Source organism: Physeter macrocephalus, chromosome 7 (genome assembly GCF_002837175.3).
Source record: "Physeter macrocephalus isolate SW-GA chromosome 7, ASM283717v5, whole genome shotgun sequence".
In the NCBI taxonomy this organism is placed as follows: domain Eukaryota; kingdom Metazoa; phylum Chordata; class Mammalia; order Artiodactyla; family Physeteridae; genus Physeter; species Physeter macrocephalus.
This window is the reverse complement of record NC_041220.1, coordinates 11,619,314-11,640,285: the sequence shown is the minus strand read 5'-3', so window position 1 is coordinate 11,640,285 and position 20,972 is coordinate 11,619,314. Positions and strand designations below refer to the sequence as shown.

At 37.1% G+C, this 20,972-nt stretch overlaps 1 protein-coding gene across 19 annotated transcripts in view; it reads right to left on the bottom strand.

Annotated features, from left to right (window-relative positions):
- The window catches only part of CCSER1 (coiled-coil serine rich protein 1), a 1,341,341-nt gene that overhangs the window by 743,252 nt on the left and 577,117 nt on the right, over nucleotides 1-20,972 (bottom strand). For 17 of the 19 annotated variants that reach the window (XR_008617752.1, XM_055085805.1, XM_055085806.1 and 14 more), the window contains exon 8: nucleotides 9,044-9,166. The exons of the other annotated variants lie outside the window; for them this stretch is intronic. Coding sequence is in view for 16 of the 17 variants with exons in the window: in XM_055085805.1 (XP_054941780.1) it covers nucleotides 9,044-9,166 (123 nt within the window). In the remaining variant the exon portion in view is untranslated. The remainder of the gene's footprint in view (nucleotides 1-9,043; nucleotides 9,167-20,972) is intronic. 19 annotated transcript variants of the gene reach the window in all.

The following is a 20,972-nucleotide window of genomic DNA, read 5'->3' as shown; positions in this document are numbered from 1 at the left end:
TTAAACAGCTTAATCGGTTAAGTTTTGTAAGTTATTATTATAATTATTACTTTTAAAATTTTACACTTTTATTTTAATAAATACTTCACTTCTTACAGAGAAAATATTATGGCCTTGATACTCTGCTTTGCTTTCTGTTTAAATGAGGCCTGTCATTACACTCCATGCAGCCCACACCTCATGCACTGCCATCATTAGGTGACAAGTGATATCTCTGTAGGCATAAGATACCTAAGAAAAAAATAAACAGTATTTTTGGTGTGTTCCATACATGCAGCTTTATCAGTGATGCTGTCTATACTTAAAGACCAAGTGGTGGTCTTTAAGTTTCTCAAAGGCAGCTGAACAGCTTCCCAGATTAGTTCTATTTATATTCTAGTTTTTTACTAGTTGGCTATTATCAATAATTTGTTAACAATAAATCAGACAAAATATTTGTTCATTGTATTAAATGAATTAGAAATAGTATTATTGTTTACTTTTTGCCATTTTTCAAATATTAATAGTCTATTACTTTTATTAACTATGATAATAAATGTTGTAAAAGACCCAAAATGACAAGATAAAAATTCAAATTACTGAAGAAGAGTGCACATTTTATATGATAGGAAAATATAAATGATCTCATATCTCATATCTGCCCCTACTAGATGTTAACGGTAAAATCTTATTAATAGTAGCATTAATTCAAATGTGAAAAAAAAAGTGAAATTATATACAGTCAGCATTCATATTGTAAGTGAATGTAACATCTTAACTTGAGTGTATTTTTAAAATAATCTACTGGTTAAAATTATAGACACTTTCAACCCAAAATGGCATGTATTACTTCATTTACTCATTTATTCATTATGTATCTTGTGTGTCTTATTCTAAATAGCCAATAATGATTACTTAAAGGACTACTTTATTTTTTATTCAATTTTTTCTGATTTGAACTTCATGTGCTATTCTTTTTTATTATTATTAATTTTTATTGGAGTATAGTTGCTTTACAATGTTGTGTTAGTTTCTGCTGTACAGCAAAGTGAATCAGCTATACGTATACACATATCCCCTCTTTTTTTGGACTTCCTTCCCATTTAGGTCACCACAGAGCATTGAGTAGAGTTCCCTGTACTATACAGTAGGTTCTCATTAGTTATCTATTTTATACATAGTATCAATAGTGTGTATATGTCAATCCCAATCTCCCAATTCATCCCACCCCTCCCCTCCCCCTTTGGTATCCATGCTTTTGTTCCCTACAACGTTGTCTCTATTTCTGCTTTGCAAATAAGTTTATCTGTACTATTTTTCTAGATTCCACATGCAAACGATATTATACGATATTTTTCTCTTTCTGACTTACTTCACTCTGTATGACAGTCTCTAGGTCCATCCACGTCTCTGCGAATGGCACAATTTCGTTCCTTTTTATGGCTGAGTAATATTCCATTGTATATATCTACCACATCTTCTTTATCCATTCATCTGTTGATGGACATTTAGGTTGCTTCCATGCAAAGGACTACTTTAACTTGGTACATAAAACTAAACAAATGCATATTTATAAAGTTTCTTAGTAAAATATTTATACTTTGTGATCTTTTATAATATTAAAACATAACTTAAAAAATTCATTTTATGACAATTAAGTAGTTCAATACAGCTATTTTAACCATTTAAGTGTATCTTTCTTTAACTCAAACTTCTTATATTTTGTAAATTTTGTGAAATCTATAGAGTTGTTTTTCACCTATTCATCATCGCTTTTTTACTAATATATACTTGTGGTATATGTGTGGTGGTGGTGAGGAGAATGTTGAAAAGAAATCTGTTTTGTGTATAAAGATGTAGGTTTTCTATTTCTGAATAGATATATACATACGTATATACACATTTAATTCATTTATATACACATTTAATTATTTTTGTATATATATGCATACACAATTAGAATACATACATATTTATATAAGATATATAGATGTTTAGAAATGCTGACATGTACACACTGCTATATTTAAAATGGATAGCCAACAAGGACTTACTGTATAGCACAGGGAACTCTGCTCAATATTATGTAACAACCTCAATGGAAAAGAGTTTGAAAAAGAATAGATACATGTATATGTATAACTGAATCACTTTGCTGTACACACCTGAAACTAACACAACATCGTTAATCAACTATACTACAATATAAAATAAAAAGTTTAATTAATTAATTTTAAAAAATGCTTATGTATGGCTCATAGTTTCACTTTTCCAAGATGTTTCAGAAATCTGTGAATTCAGGTTTTCTGCTTGCCTTAAATTTAAAGGTAGTATCTGGACGTTTAGGAAAAAGCAGTCACAATTTGTGAGCATGAGATCAAGATTACAGGAAAATTCTAATTATTCTGTGCAATCAGATTATATCACCAGTATTTTGTACATATGAAAACACTAGAATCATAGAAATTTATAAATTCTGGCACCTGCTCTTCTCTGTCCTTGAAAAATATACAGTCTACCCTATGTTCCCCTCTCACAGAAAGGCTATCCGTACAGAGTAAAACATCAGAGAACTTGCCATTCCTATAGCTGTTTCTGAGAAGTTCTTCATTTTAAAAGCTTCGTTTTATCATATCAGGTGATTCTGTGATGCCAGGGGTAGGTGCAGCTTGGCCCTCAAGCTGACCTTGGCAGAAACATAGGCGAGACTATTAATGAGGGCACTAACTTTGGCATTTTATAGTAGACAGTAACTTGCCAAATCAATAAAAATTTCTCTCAACTGTTTGAATATCAGCCAACCCAAATGTAGGTATGACAAATAGATATTAGGTATCAAAGAAGCATATAAACATCAGTGAACAGAAGTCATGACATGATGGGAATTATGTGACAACAGAAGCCAACCCTAAACAGAAGTTACCGGCTAGAAACAAAGGAAAATTGAGAGAAATTAGGCAATAGTGGAGGAGAAAAAGCAGAAAATGAAAAGCAGCACAGAAAAGGAGTAAAGAGTTTGGTGGACTAATGTGGTGACTGTTGCCTATCGGGCCACGAGAAACACAGCGACTACCAGAGGATGATGATTTTCCAGTTCGCCATGAGTTCTTTGCTGGAGTCGCCTTACACGAGTTTGCAAGCGCTGACTGTGCTCATCTTTTCCAACTCCAACTTCAGTGACTTGACCTGGTAGCTTGAAATTTGCCATGGTGGAGCAAGGGCACCACAGAAACTGGCAAATGCTACAAATCTGTTTCTCCTTAAAGAGCTGATTATTAACCATTTACCAGCACACCACTGGTTCTGCTTATTTTGCTTCTGAGGCTATTACTTTCCTCCTTAATTTCCTGTTTTATTTATAAAATAAACTCACTTTTACTGAAGTAGCTTGAGGTTTTTTGTTTTTGTTCTTGTTTCTTTTTTCTATTTCTCCAACATCCTGAAAAACCTGAATGCCACTTTCTAGTTATCCTTCCTATTCAGTGAGATTTATTGAAAGTCTATTATTAATTAGGCACTGTAGACAATGCATTATGCACAACCAATTCTGAGATAAATAAGACATCATACCAACCATCAGATCAATAATAGTCTAATGAAGAAACATAGGGAATTACTCCAATGCACTGGCATAGGTACTATAATTGAGCTTGTTTTGAGAGGTACAGAGGAAAAGTACAAAAGAAAGATACAGTCTACTACTTGGGAGGAAGTGTTGGCGTCTGAAAATATTACTTAAAAAATTTAATAGTGGATCTTTGACTTAATGATGACTAAGCTTTGGTTATACAGATAGCTTATAAGGAGGCACAAGTTGTTCTAATAGAGGAGACAAGAAAGGATTTAAGAGAAAAGGGACTCGAGGGAGCCAGTAGAATGGTGCTGAAAGATCATGGTGAAATGGGGAAAATTCAGATATCATAGTCACAGATGTCAGTAAGTTGCTTCTCCCTCCAGTTTATCCTGACTAACCATCACCATGAGACACGAGAACTTCTCTCAGTTTGCTATCTTAGTCATCTTATTATAGTACTGTTGTATTATTTTCTTATTCAACACACTGCATCTTCCTCACTTTGGCATCCCTTACAGCAGGGGTCTCCAACTCCGGGGCCGTGGACCGCTACCGGTCGGTGGCCTGTTAGGAACCGGGCCGCTCAGCAGGAGGTGAGCGGCGGGCCAGCGAGCGAAGCTTCATCAGTATTTAGAGCCACTCCCCATTGCTCGCATTACCACCTGAGCTCCGCCTCCTGTCAGATCAGGGGTGGCATTAGATTCTCATAGGAGGGTGAACCCTACTGTGAACTGCACAGGCGAGGGATCCAGGTTGCATGCTTCTTATGAGAATCTAATGCCTGATGATCTGAGGTAGAGCTGAAGAGATGAGGCTAGTGCTGGGGAGCGGCTGCAAATACAGATTATCACTAGCAGAGAGGTTTGACTGCACAGAGACCGTAATAAATCAACTGCTTGCAGACTCATATCAAAACCCTATCAGTGAGTGGCAAGTGACAAGCTGCATCTGGTGGCAGGCTTTACAGTGGCAAGTGAGGTGACGTACTTCAATTGCACAGCTGCATCTGGTGGCAGGCTTTAACGTGGCCCGCCCATTATTTTATTTACCACTTCCTTTCCCACACCGTGCACTTGTCTCAGTCACAGTTCTGGTAAGCCCACAAGCTAACCCTAGCCAAAATGAATAAAACACAAATGTCGCTGGCGAGCTTCTTTGGAAAGGGGGGAAGACCCAAGGATGAGAACAGCAGAAGACTCTAAGACTGCCAGCAAAAAGAAAGCTGCATTTCAAACAAAATACCAGGAGTCCTACCTAAATTATGGGTTCATTGCAACAAGTGATTCACATTGTCCAAGCCCGCTTTGTTTAACGTGTGGTGACCGGCTATCCAACGAAGCCGTGAAACCTTCAAAACTGCTTCACCACACGGAGACCAAGCACCCTGCATTAAAAGACAATCCTTTGGAGTTTTTCAAAAGAAAAAAATGTGAACGTGAAGAACAGAAGCAAGTATCGAAGGCCACCACTTCATCAAATGTTTCCGCACTGAGAGCATTATTCTCAGTGGCTAATCGCATTGCTAAAGCTAAGAAGCACTTTACTATGGGTGAAGAGTTGATCCTGCCTGCTGCTAAGGACATTTGTCATGAACTTTTAGGAGAGGCTGCAGTTCGAAAGGTGGCACGTGTTCCTCTTTCGGCTAGCACCGTAACTAGATGAATTGATGAAATAGCAGAGGATACTGAGGCATAACTGTTAGAGAGAATTAATCCAGGTTGACGAGTCTACCGATTTTGACAACAAGGCAACAATGCTTGTTTTTGTGCGATATGTTTTTCAGGAGGATGTGCACGAGGATATGTCATGTGCACTTTTGTTGCCAACCAACACCGCAGCTGCAGAACTATCCGAGTCTTTGAATGATTTCATATCAGGAAAACCGAACTGGTCATTTTGTGTCGGTATATGCACGGACGCAGCGGCTGCCATGACTGGATGGCTTTCTGGTTTCACCACTCGGGTCAAAGCGGTCGCTTCTGAATGTGAGTCTATGCACTGTGTCATCCATAGGGAAATGCTGGCTAGCCGAAAAATGTCACCTGAACTTAACAGCGTTTTGCAGGATGTGATTAAGATTATCAACCACATTAAAGTACATGCCCTTAACTCACGTCTGCGCAGCTCTGTGAGGAGATGGACCCAGGGCACACACATCTTCTCTTATACACAGAAGTGAGATGGCTTTCTAAAGGGGAATCACTGGCCAGACTTTTTGAGTTACGAGAGCCACTCCGGACATTTCTTTTAGAAAACAGTCACCCACCACTGGCAGCACATTTCAGTGACAGAGAATGGGTCGCAAAACTTGCTTACTTGTGTGACATATTCAACCTGCTCAACAAACTCAATTTGTCACTTCCGGGAAGAACGACAACTGTGTTCAAGTCAATAGATAAAGTGGCTACATTCAAAGCCAAACCGGAATTATGGGGGTGATGAGTGAACACTGGGAATTTTGACATGTTTCAAACATTAGCAGAGATTTTGAAAGAGACTGAGCCAGGGCCTTCTTGCTCCCAGCTGGTGCATGATCACCTATCTCAGCTTTCAAAAGAGTTTGAGCATCACTTCCCAACCACAAAGACCCCCGAACTGGGAAGGAATGGATCCACGACCCCTTTGTGAATAAGCCAGGTGAATCGACTTTGTCCGTGCTGGAAGAGGATCCACCGCTTGAGATCGCAAATGACGGTGGACTTAAAAGTATGTCTGAGACAATTTCAAATCTCCATACGTTCTGGATTAAAGTCAAGGCGGAATATCCTGAGACTGCCGCAAAAGCACTGAAAAGCCTGCTTCCATTTCCAACATCCTATCTTTGTGAAGCAGCGTTTTCTGCAGTGACGGCAACCGAAACGAGATTACAGAGTAGACTGGACATAAGCAACACACGTCGGGTGTCACTGTCTCCCGTCACCCCCAGATGGGACCATCTAGTTACAGGAGAACAAGCTCAGGGCTCCCCCTGATTCTGCATTATGGTGAGTTGTAGAATTATTTCATTATATATTACAATGTGATAATAATAGCAATAAAGCGCGCAGTAAATATAATGCGCTTGAACCATCCCCAAAGCATACCCCTCCCCCCACCCCCGGTCCCAGGTGCCAAAAAGGCTGGGTCCCGCTGCTTTACAGGGTCTGGCACAACACTCTGGTTAGGAAGGCTGATTACATATCTGTGGACCTGAACAAGTGACGTAAAATCATTGAGAGCATGCTGGAAAACATAACTTAAAAATCATGTTTGGTTTGGCATTGAAGGGGTTCAGGACACACGACTCCCCAAAGATGACACAATGGCACATTAAATATTTCAAGTTGAAGAGTCTGAGAAGTGGCATGTGCAAGAAGGACTTTCTGACCTTCCCTGGAAGCAGGTCATAACCCTCCTGTGAGAGGTGCCCTTCCTTTACCTGGGGGAAAAGAGCATCCTCTTTCTCTCTGAAGACAAGAGACACAGAGAGGAATCTGAACAAACGAGCCTTGCTAAAGTTCCGCCATTTTACTACACTCACCTCATACTCTTTGTCCTATCATATCTTTCCACAGCTGTCCACTCTTCATCAGACCTAGCATAAAAGCACTCAGTTTTAACTGTTTCTTTCTATCTCCACTTCCTCATGAAGGCTCCTGTGTCATGAAAAACTTAGATTAAATATATTTGTATGCTTTTTGCTCTTTAATCTGTCTGTTATAGGGATTCTAGTCAAGAGCTTAGATGGATAAAGGAAAGGGATGGGGCTTCCCTGGTGGCGCAGTGGTTGAGAGTCCGCCTGCCGATGCGGGGGACACGGGTTCGTGCCCCGGTCCGGGAAGATCCCACGTGCCGCGGAGCGGCTAGGCCCGTGAGCTATGACCGCTGAGCCTGCGCGTCCGGAGCCTGTGCTCCGCAACGGGAGAGGCCACAACAGTGAGAGGCCCGCGTATCGCAAAAAATACATATATATATAATTCAGTTCTTTTTTTCTTGATGGGAGAAAAAGGGGCTGATTCTTGGTACAAGAAACAGGGACTATCAGAGGCTTAGTAGTCCTCCTTCCCACTTTGAGCTTTGACTATTTTATGCTTTATGCCACATTTAAATATGGAAGGAAGTATCAAAATTTCAAAGAGAAAACTCCAAGGCCTCTTTAATGCTCTCCCTGGCTTAGTTTACCACTGTTAAAACTGAAATAGAAAGGCAACAGCTAGTCCCTTTCCTGTGTACCTAGAGTAGCTGGAGTCCCCTTGCAATTAGTTCCTTTGACGTGAATTTGAGACAGAAAGGGGGCAGGGCACAACCTTTAAAAAATGACATAGCCATTAAGGATACAACATAAACTGGTTAGACCAACTAGGTCCAAGATGGCGGACAAGTTGACTTCCCCTAGACCTTGAGCCTCATTATACGCTCACTGTAACACATCAGCATGCTAAATGACACACCCACAGGCACCATGACAGTTCCAAGGCTGACCATAAAAGGTCAAAAAGTGGGCGGTGGCCCAATTCCTAGAAATCCCCGTCCCTTCCCCAAAATAGGTGGAATACTCCTCCCACTCATTAGCCTATGAAATTACCCACCCTTATAAAAACTGACAACTCTGTACCCTGGCAACTCTTGCCTTCTGAGACAGCCCGCACTCTTGTCTACGGAGTGTGTATCTCCCTGAATAAACCTTCTTTCACTTTACTATGGCTCGTTCTTGAATGCTTTCCTGTGCGAAGCCAAGAGCCCACACTTGGCAGCTGTCCCAGGGACTCGTCTGAGACCTAGGACATGACCATCCTCTCATGCTCCACTGTTTTTCCTGCAACAAATTCTTTGTGCACTTTTAATCTGGCACTTTTCTGCTCCCTTGGTTCCATGGATCAAGTGAACAAGACCCTGGAGCACTACCTAGAACAAGGGCTTTATTTCTTTTTACCCAATCTCACTTTAAAATTAGGACAAAATACTAGCAAAACATGATCAATATTTTTATAAAGGGAAAATATTTTTTTTACGATGAGAAGAGAAAAAGGGTTACCCTCAAATTACTTAGCTTTAATCTGGGTTTAAATCTGATGAGTCTTCATAAATTGATTTTGAGTTTAAATAATATATTCATATCAGTGGGAAAACATATATATACAGGGTCCTCTGTGTTCCTCGTTTTATCATTTTAACCTAGTTTTACTATAGCTTCAGAAAGTACCTAATGAAACTTAAGAAGTACTTTTATTCAATAAGTAATTAATGAAAATCTAAAAGAGGACATAAACATATATATATGAAACCAAGCAGGACCCTGTTTGGTACAAAGCCTTTCTATGTCCAATTTCTTGTTTCTTGTTTGTAGGAAATAGGCCTTATTCAGCTTCCTGAGTTCCAAAGAGCAGGTGCAAACAGTTGCTAATCAGGGAAGGGAGAGAATGTAGAAACAAAGGAGAAGCAGTCTAGAAACAATAGTGCAGAGATAAAGCAGGGTCCTGGTTCCTCCTCAAGGAATATACATAACAATACCTTTGAGTTCTTCTGTGGGGGAACTAAGGCCCCCACCCAGGTGGAGGATGATGACTTCAAGCTGAGCACAAGATTCTCGGAATATGTCCCTGTTCCTTCACCACCAACCAATGAGAAGAAAGTCTGCACACAATGGAAAACAAGAAGACTCTGACAGCCTGTCCAAATGATTCTCCTTTTAAAAACTTTCATGGTCGAGCAGAATCTTGGGAATTGGTTTTTGGACATGAGTCTGCCTTCTCCCCAGGTTGCTGGCCTCCTGAATAAAGCAACCTTTCCTTTCCAACCAACAACTGGCTTTCAAGCAGTGATCAGCCGAACCTGAGTTTGGTAACACATATATATATGGTTCTTGTCCTCTAGCAGTTCAAACTTTGACATGAGAACTGGGAACATAATTAATTTTCAAAACTTTTCAATTCTTTTTAAAAAAATTGTAAGGAAATCCATGTGTGTGTATCATAAGTACCTCAAAATTTAAAATAGAGGCTATTTTATTAGCACATGACATAAAGCTATCAAGAATAATTGAACATATTACATAATGTAATGTCATAAAACTAATCTATAGACTGCTCAGAAACTTAGACACTAAAAAAGACCATACTAGCTAACTTCAATTAAAAAACTTAACTTGATGATTTTGATGCAAGTTATTCTTCAAGAATCATGCCTTAAAATGTTGAAAAGTTGCTTGTATTTCTGTGTAGAGGAGTTGAATATAGAGACAAATGTTACATTAATGAAATCATTACAAGTTATGTAAAACATGGAGATGATATTTGGCATTTGAAATTAAATATTTTCATATTAAATATTTTCTTATGTATTTTAAAAGCTTGGTTTTTAGGTAAAATCAAAACATATTCTGAGTAAAATGGGAAACATATTTTAGAAATATAAGTTCCACACTGCATGTAATTTAGCCAAGGGAGCAGGTATGGTTGGAACTTTTTTTCCCTGTGTTTAACTTCATTACCGTAACTGATAGACATTTTATTCACAAATTACTTTAGGAGGTTCAAGTTTAACAGTGTTTGCATTGCTAATAGTTATCTTTCAAAGTGTGTTGATACCTCAGTTGGGTTCTTTCAAATTTAAGTAGGCAATTTGGCCATTTATGTGAGAATACAGTAAAAACAGATTGTGTTCATTTTTCTTGTTTTTAAAATATCTGTAGAAGTGCTGACAACACAAGAAGACAAGGCTTCTCCTGCTTTTTAGCACCTGCCAGAATAAGGTGCTAATGAAATCAAGCTAATGGGTTGTCATCTGAATACAAATGTAACAAGTATTTACAGACTAACTATTGTGTAAAATACACTACTAAATAGCGTGGCAAATTACAGAGAGCACAATAATGTGATATATGGGGGGGGGAGTGTATAGGAAGATATGGAAAAATAAACATATGCCAATAACTGTAACAACAGTAGAAAAACTTTATAAGAAACTCAGAGATGTATTTAAAATATTCTGTAATTTGTCCATCAGTAATCACTCCCCCTTCTTCCTAGTAACACAGCCCTGGTGTTTTGGGGATAGTAATGTTATCTGATCAAAAGATTACATTTCTCCAGCCTTTTTTGCTGTGAGGTCTGGCCAATGACACATAAGCAGAAGTACTGTGTGGGATTTCCAGAGTGGCTCCTCTCATGAAGTGGTTCAACTAACAAGTATGTCACTTTTCACCTTACCCATTTCCTCCCTACTACTACTTGGAACGTTGCTGTAAAACAAGAACTCCACTAGACTAAAGTGGTCTTTATTACAGAAGTTGGACATGCATAGAGCAGGACAGAACAATAACAGGAGTCAGGGTCCTAGACAACCTCCAGGAGCAGCCCTATTTACCCCCTCTGGGCTGCTACCTCCAGAATTTTTTTTGTGTAAGAATAAATACAATAGGGTTTAAGTCACTGTTATTTTATGTTTTTGTTTTGATTTGCAGCTGAACACAATTTCTAACTAAAATGAGGTACCAAAAATGTTACCAAGATTATCAAGTCAGGAAAAGATTAGATGCAATTAAGGGAAAAAAGGATACACAAGACAGAGTGTTAAATAACTTCACCATATTGGGTTACTTCAAATTGAAACACCCAATTCTTTCTATTTTGGGGGAATACAGGTTTTACCTCAACTATACACAATTGTCTGGCTAATTCTACATCACCTGTATTAACTGGATGAAAACAGGGACCAGATTAAATTTATGATAACTCAAAAGATGCTTTGATTAGATAATTCAGTATCAGAAGAGAGCATATTATCATGATTTCTATTAACATAAACAATGATAATAAATCCTTACCTCTCTGCATATCAGATGCACACACACATATATACACCTAGGTATACGAGTATTGCATATACATAGAAACATGTTAAAGCACAACACAACATAATTGCTTTTTCATTTAACAAATATTTATTAAATAGGTATTCTCTGCCAGTCACTGTTGTATGAGCTGGGAAAACAATGGTGAATAAGTCAGTGCTCATGCTGACCTTCTATTCTACTGAGCAAAACTAGTTTTAAATACATACATATAATTTCATGTCAGGTGACAAGGGTTTTTGTACTATGAAAACTAATAAATGTCACGAAGTAAAATAAATCAGGAAAAGGAGCTGGAATACGACAGTTATTTTAGGCAGGGTAGTTGGAGTAGGCTTTTCTGATGAGCTGTGACACAGGCACATATCTGTGACACAGCACAGATTCTTAAATGCAGTGATGGAATGAGTCATATGATAATCTGGAGAATGAAGAACGGAGACAAAAGAAAAGTTAGTACAACTGTCCTGAGGAAGGAGAGAATTTGCTATGTGTAAGAAACAACATGAGGTCAGCATGGCCAAAGCTAGAAAAGACATGCCAGAGAAATCAGAGATGAGATCGGAAAAGCTGCCATGGGCTAGAAGATACAAGGCTTACAGCCCTTGGCAACTAATTTCACTTTAACCTTGTGTTTGATGGGACGCCTCAAGTGTTTTAAGCAGGGGAATGACACAATACAACTTGTCTTTTATAAAGAAAACTCCGGCTCCTTGTGAAAAATGGATTATAGAGGAGACAAGTGTAGAAACAGGAAGGCCAGTAAGAAACCACGCCACACTCTGGGTGAGAGATAGTGAGGATGATGGTAGCATAAGTGGAAGAAATGGAGAGACTTGGAATATACTCATATATATTCAAGGCAGAGCTGACTTGCTGATGGATGGAATGGGTGTGAGAAGAAATGAGAAGAATAGAGTTAAAGATGAAATTATTTTCTTTTTTTTTTTTCCTCTGGCTGGAACAATGAAGGAGTTAACAAAATCATTTATTGAAATTGTGAAGGAGATCTGTAGACCCAGAGGGAAACAGACTGAGGACAGTGAGGTGGGTATAATGGCATAAGAATCAAAATTTTTGAATGGTTTTATCAATTTGGAGATTCCTAACAGATATACTAGTGGAGCTACTGAGTAGGCATTTATATATATGAGTTTGAAACTCAGGTAAGTCTGGGATGGAGTTAAAACAGTTGTGAGGCATCAGGCCGTAGATGGTATGAAATCAACCAGGGAATGAGTGCATCCAGAGAAGAGAAAAGACTGAAGGGAGGGGGTTGGGATCCAGGACAATACAATATTTACAAATTGGCTAATATCATTTGAGATTAGGCTTCAGAACTTTCACTTCCCAGGATAAAAACTGACCCTAATATTTAAAAAAATGAATCACTAGAAATTAGAGTATCATATTTTTTAAAAATGTAAATATTACCTATGCTGATCCAAACGTAGATTAACAAAATTCTTTAGGCCCACATTTATCTAATCCCCTAGAAGCATTCTAGATAAGGTTGGAGAGGAAAGAGTCTCCTCTCCTGTGAATTCAGAAGACAGTATGTTTCTTAAATCCCAAGGTAAATTGTCTGATGAATTATTCCACAGAAACAGAGGAGATAACTGCAAATGAAAAAGAACTATATGCTATTAGATTTATTTTAAAGTATTTATTATCATTGTTTTGTTAATAGCAATCATGATAATATGCTCCTCTGTGATACTGAATTATCTATCTAGTCAAAACATCCTTTGAGTGGTCCTCTGATCTAGTCCCTGTCTTCATTCAATTAATACAGATGACAAAGAATTAGACAATTGTGTATAGTACAATTTATAGCATAGCACAGTACTTTAAACAATGGGTTTTGAAATCATTCTGGCTCTGCCATATATTAGAGATATACTGGGGATATTAAAAAAGACTCTAGTTTCAGTTTTTTCTTATAGAAAATAAGGTTAAAGATGCCTAGTCTAATTTACGGAGTTTTTCCTGAGAAAAATATACGTAAAACATCTTAAAGTCTGTTTAACCCATTGGAAGTGCTCAAGAAATTAAAGCTTGTATTATAGTTATTTTTTAGATCAGCCATAGGTTTAAAGAGTCTTTATGGTTTAGCAGGAGCAACACTCTAAACAGATAACTTTTGAGCAAATATTTGGAATATGGTCTATTTTAAAACCAAACCTGAATATACTAGAATTTTGACTGTGTTTACAACTTTTAACATTATCTTAAAAGAAATGTTATGTCTATACTTTTTAATTGAAAAAATACTGGGTTATTATCTGCCTCTTACATGTTGAAGTCTAAAATATAAACACAGACATAAAATAATGCTTTGTTATTCAGAAAGAGGGGTACACTGCTTGAAATGAATTCTGTGATAAAGTTAAAAAACCATAAACCTCAATTTAGAAAGCAGATTACTCAAAATGAATAAGTTTATGTAAAGATGCTAGCACCTAGCAAACAACTGAAAATACAATCTCATAACTCAATAATCCAATAAGACAAATTCAAATACTTTAACAACTATTTAATATCCTATTAGCTACCATTAATCTTTGTACATATTGATTCCTTAAATCACTATTTATATTGATGTTTCTGTATTTTTTTTCTCCCCTCAAGGAGCTCTTGAGAAGAATGTAAACACCATATGTTACATAGTGTTACGACAAAATTATAATTACTTACTCAAGTTACTAGATAGTTTAAATCTGAATAAGTGTAAAGCTATTTTAGAGGCAGCTGCTAACAGTTAAACTGTTTTTACCACATAAAAATGTATTAAATTATGTAGCTAATAACCTAATTATACAACATGAATACACTGAAGAATAGAATTTTGTGTACTTTAATAAATCTCATTCTGTATTTGTGAGTAAAGCTTTAAAACTAACTTATAAGACAGCAAATAGTGACACTACACCATGTGACTTATGGAAATTTGTCTCATTTTTTATTGTGAACTTTATACTCACTTCTTAGAGACAATTTTGAACAACATATGAATCTTGCTATACATATGTCTGAGTTTATGCACCAGTTTTTGCAGAACTTCACTGAAGCTTTTATCAAATCTTTCCATGCACTAAATTAAGTAGACTTAAAACAAGTTAGTTCCAACATATTTCCCATAATATATAAATGATTATTCATGAAGTTCTGATGCTTTCCTAATAGACAATCGCTTTATTAAGACATATTTCAAAGAAGAGACAATTCCAAATTCTTTAACTGGCTTTATTCTTAAACATTTAATAAATATAGTCTGTGTGACAAGGAAAGAAAAAAGGTAAAACAAAATTCATAATGCTAACTGCCATATTTGGTCCTGTCAAACGAAGTAGATATTGGCTCTTACTCTTTACCAATATGCATAAAAAATTGAATGTGTATTGTTTATTATATTTTATAACCATGTCTAGAGTATTCAGCCTGGTTTTAACATAGATTTATTCCTCAAAGTTCTTTAAAAATAAATATAAAAACTCTACATTATATAAATGTATATATATACTTTTTTAAAAAACAGAAATCAGGAAAAAAGGTATATTTAAAGATAAAGGGCTTCCCTGGTGGCGCAGTGGTTGCGCGTCCGCCTGCCGATGCAGGGGAACCGGGTTCGCGCCCCGGTCTGGGAAGATCCCACATGCTGTGGAGCGGCTGGGCCCGTGAGCCATGGCCGCTGAGCCTGCGCGTCCGGAGCCCGTGCTCCACAACGGGAGAGGCCACAACAGAGGGAGGCCCGCATACCACAAAAAAAAAAAAAAAAAAAAAGATAAAAAGTCCATTGTAAAATCTAAGCATTTTGAGAGTAAACACCAGATGGAAAAGAAAACTGGAAAGCAGATAGACACATGAAACCTGAAACCTGAGCCAATAGTGTACCCCCAATCCCCAAACAACCCTACTTTTACTGTGGGATCATAGCAAAGCTACGTATCTATGAAAGGGAATAAAAATGGAGCTGACAACCAGAGGATTGGTTGAAAATATTCCATGCAGCCAGGCAACTTCCCTTCCTTCCCTAGCAGAAGACAGAAGTTCATTCTCTTCAGGAAAAAAAAAAAAAAGTATATATATAATACATATTACTGTATATATTATATATTTATATATATATAAATTAAAGAAACATCAGGCAAAAGTGGGGAAGGGAGTACTTACTGAAAAGAGGTAGATTAAGTTAAAATGAATAGACATTTTTTCCAAAGAAGATATACAGATGGTCAACAGGTACATAAAAAGATGCTCAACATCATCAATCATCAGGGAAATGCAAATCAAAACAATAATGGGATATCACTTCACACCTGTTAGAATGGCTATTATCAAAAAGGCAAGAAATAACAAGTGTTGGTGCAGATGTGAAGAAAAGGGAGCCCTCATGCACTGTTGGTGGGAGAGTTAAGTTGGTGCAGCCACTATGGAAAACTGTATGAAGATTCCTCAAAAAATTAAAAATAGAACTACAATATGATCCAACAATTCCACTTTTGGGTATTTATCAAAAAAAGAGAAAAAAAAGAAAACACTAACTCAAAAAGATATATGTACCTTCATGTTCATTGCAACACTATTTATAATAGCCAATATATGGAACAAACTATGTGTCCACTGATGGATACGGATAAAACAAAATGTTTTATACTTATATACACATGCACGTGCGTGCGCGCGCGCGCGCGCACACACACACACACACACTGGAATATTATTCAGCCATAAAAAAGAATGAAATCTTGCCATTTGTGCCAACATCGATGAACCACCAGTCAGACAGAGAGAGACAAATACCATAAGATCTCTCTTGTATGTGGAATCAAAAAAAAAAAAAAAAAAAAAAAAAAGGCAAACCAAGAACAGATTGATGGTTGCCAGAGGCCAGGGGTAGGAGAAATGGGTGAAGTGGGTCAGGAGGTAAAAATAATAGGATTTTAAAAAATAAAATAAAATAAATAAAATAATGTATTGAATTTCAAAATGAAAAGAAAAATTTAGGATGACTAGATAAATATTATTTTCATCACCTTGTCTTACTCTTCTCAGACAACCTTTTTCCCTGTAACCACAAATACCTGAAACCAACCACCGACCACCAATTCCCAAATTCTCATTCTTTCAAAAAAAAAAAAAAAATCTACATATTAAATCCTGAAAACCCAGTGTCCTTTGCCCCACTTCAGCACATGCCCGGCTGAGCTGAGATTCTGCACTAGGAAATCTGGTCAGAAGAGCTGGGTGTGAGGGCTCTGCACGTAGCTCCTGTGAGCAAGTGGAACCCGACTAAACACGAAGGAAAAAAAAGCCATCTCAGAGCTGTGACTATTTTCAAGGCTACTGTTTTTCTCTGTGGAACACAGCCTTTGGGGCAAAACAAGGAAGAAGCAGGTGATTCTACTGTGCAGCACAGGACAGCCACTGCAGGCCACCTTCTCCAACTCTGAAGGCACTCCAGCTGTGTGGCTGACAGGGTCTTGGTATTCCAGCCAGGTGTCAGGCCGGAGACTCTGAGGTGGGAGAGCCGAGTTCAGGACACTGTACCACCAGAGACCTCCCAGCCCATGTAATATCAATTGACAAGAGCTCTCCCAGAGATCCCCGTCTGAAGGCTAAGACACAGCTCCACTCAACGATCAGCAAGCTCCAGTGCTGGATGCCCCATGCCAAACAACTAGCAAGCAGGAACACAACACCACCCATTAGCAGAGAGGCTGCCTAAAATCATACTAAGTTAACAGACACCCTAAAACACATCACTGGGCACGGTCCTGCCCCCCAGAAAGACAAGATCCAGCCTCATCCACAAGAATACAGGCACCAGTCCCCTCCACCAGGAAGCCTACACAACCCACTGAACCAACCTTACCCACTGAGGGCAGACACAAAAAACAATAGGAACTAGGAACCTGCAGCCTGCGAAAAGGAGACCCCAAACACAGTAAGTTAAGCAAAATGAGAAGACAGAGAAATACACAGCAGATGAAGGAGCAAGGTAAAAACCCACTAAAACAAACAAATGAAGAGGAAATAGGCAGTCTACCTGAAAAATAATTCAGAGTAATGACAGTAAAGATGATCCAAAATCTTAGAAATAGACTAGAGAATATACAAGAAACATTTAACAAGGAACTAGAAGAACTAAAGAGCAAACAAACAATGATGAACAACACAATGTAATGACAGTAAAGATGATGCAAAATCTTAGAAATAGACTAGAGAATATACAAGAAACATTTAACAAGGAACTAGAAGAACTAAAGAGCAAACAAACAATGATGAACAACACAATAAAAGAAATTAAAAATTCTCTAGAAGGGATCAATAGCAGAATAACTGAGGCAGAAGAACAGATAAGTGACTGGAAGATAAAATACTGGAAATAACTACCACAGAGAAGAATAAAGAAAAAAAAATGAAAACAATTGAGGACAGTCTCAGAGACCTCTGGGACAACATTAAAGGTACCAACATTCAAATTATAGGGGTCCCAGAAGAAGAAGAGAAGAAGAAAGGAACTGAGAAAACATTTGAAGAGATTATAGTTGAAAACTTACCTAGTATGGGAAAGGAAATAGTCAATCAAATCCAGGAAGTGCAGAGAGTCCCATAAAGGATAAATCCAAGGAGAAACATGCCAAGACACATATTAATCAAACTATCAAAAATTAAATGCAAAGAAAAAATATTAAAAGCAGAAAGGGAAAAGCAACAAAAAACATACAAGGGAATCCCCATAAGGTTAACCGCTGATCCTTCAGCAGAAACTCTGCAAGCCAGAAGGGAGTGGCAGGACATAATTAAAGTGCTGAAAAGGAAAAACCTACAACCAAGTTTACTCTAGCCAGCAAGGATCTTATTCAGATTCGTGGGAGAAATTAAAACCTTTACAGACAAGCAAAACTAAGAGAATTCAGCACCACCAAACCAGCTCTACAACAAATGCTAAAGGAACTTCTCTAGGCGGGAAACGCAAGAGAAGGAAAAGACCTACATAAACAAACCCAAAACACTTAAGAAAATGGTAATAGGAACATACATATCAATAAGTACCTTAAATGTAAATGGATTAAAAATAAATACTTTAAAAGTAAATAGATTAAGTTCTCTAATCAAAAGACATAGAGTGGCGAAATGGATACAAAAAGAGGACCCATATATATTCTGCCTGCAAGTGACTCACTTTAGCTCTCGACAAACATAGACTGAATGTGAGGGAATGGAAAAAGACATTCTATGAAAATGCAAACACAAAGAAAGCTGCAGTAGCAATACATATATCATACAAAGTAGACTTTGAAACAAAGACTGTAATAAGAGACAAAGGAAGACATTACATAATGATCAAGGGATCAATCCAAGAAGAAGATATAAGAATTGTAAATATTTATGCACCCAACATAGGAACATCTCAATACATAAGGCAAATGCTAACAACCATAAAGGGGAAATTGACAGTAACACAATCATAGTAGGGGACTTTAACACCTGACTTTCACCAATGGACATTTCATCCAAAATGAAAATAAATACGGAAATACAAACTTTAAGTGACATTAAAGAAGATGGACTTAATTGATATTTATGGGACATTCCATCCACAAACAACAGAATAAACTTTCTTCTCAAGTGCTCATGGAACATTCTCCAGGATAAACCATATCTTGGGTCACAAATCAAGCCTCGGTAAATTTAAAAAAACTGAAATCATATCAAGTATCTTTTCCAACCACAACGCTATGAGACTAGATATCAATAACAGGAAAAAATCTGTGAAAAATACAAACACAGGGAGGCTAAACAATACACTATTAAATAATCAAGAGATCACTGAAGAAATCAAAGAGGAAATTTAAAAATACATAGAAACAAATGACAATGAAATCATCAAGACCCAAAACCTATGGGATGCAGCAAAAGCAGTTCTAAGAGGGAAGTTTATAGCAATACAATCCTACTTCAAGAAACAAGAAACATCTCAAATAAACAACCTAACATTACACCTAAAGCAATTAGAGAAAGAACAAAAAAACCCAAAGTTAGTGAAAGGAAAGAAATCATAAATATCAGATCAGAAATAAATGAAAAAGAAATGAAGGAAATGATAGCAAAGATCAATAAAACTAAAAGCTGGTTCTTTGAGAAGATAAACAAAATTGATAAATCATTAGCCAGACTCATCAAAAAGAAAATGGAGAAGACTCAAATCAACAGAATTAGAAATGAAAAAGGAGAAGTAACTACTGACACTGCAGAAATACAAAGGATCATGATAGATTACTGCAAGCAACTATATGTCAATAAAATGGACAACCTGGAAGAAATGGACAATTTCTTAGAAAAGCACAACCTTCCGCGAGTGAACCAGGAAGAAATAAAAAATATAAACAGACCAATCACAAGCACCAAAATGGAAAAGGAAATTAAAAATCTTCCAACTAACAAAAGCCCAGAACCAGAGGGATTCACAGGCGAATTCTATCAAACATTCACAGAAGAGCTAACACAAATCCTTCTCAAACTCTTCCAAAATATAGCAGAAGGGGGAACACTCCCAAACTCATTCTATGAGGCCACCATCACCATGATACCAAAACCAGACAAAGATGTTACAAAAAAAGAAAACTACAGGCAAATATCACTGATGAATATAGATGAAAAAATCCTCAACAAAATATTAGCAAAAAGAATCCATCAGCACATTAAGAGGATCATACACCATGATCAAGTGGGGTTTATCCCAGGAATGCAAGGATTCTTCAATACATGCAAATCAATCAATGTGATACACTATATTAACAAACTGAAGGATAAAAACTATATGATCATCTTAATAAATGCAGAAAAAGCTTCTGACAAAATTCAACACCCATTTATAACAAAAACTCTCCAGAAAGTAGGCACAGAGGGAACTTACCTCAACAAAATAAAGGCCATATATGACAAACCCACAGCCAACATCATTTTCAAAAGTGAAAAACTGAAACCATTTCCTCTAAGATAAGGAATAAGACAAGGTTGCCCACTCTCACCACTATTATTCAACATAGTTTTGGAAGTTTTAGCCATGGCAATCAGAGAGGAAAAAGAAATAAAAGGAATGCAAATTGGAAAAGAAGAAGTAGGACTATCACTGTTTGCAGATGACATGATACTATACATAGAAAATCCTAAAGATGTTACCAGAAAACTACTAGAGCTAATAAATGAAGTTGGTAAAGTAGCAGGATACAAAATTAATGCACAGAAATCTCTTGCATTCCTATACACTAATGATGAAAAATCTGAAAGAGAAATTAAGGAAGCACACCCATTTACCATTACAACAAAAAGAATAAAATACCTAGGAATAAACCTACCTAAGGAGACAATAGACCTGTACACAGAAAACTATGAGACACTGATGAAAAAAATTAAAGATGATAGAAACAGATGGAGAGATATACCATGTTCTTGGATTGGAAGAATCAACACTGTGAAAATGACTATACTACCCAAAGCAATCTACAGATTCAATGCAAACCTTATCAAACTACCAATGGCATTTTTCACAGAACTAGAACAAAAAATTTCACAATTTGT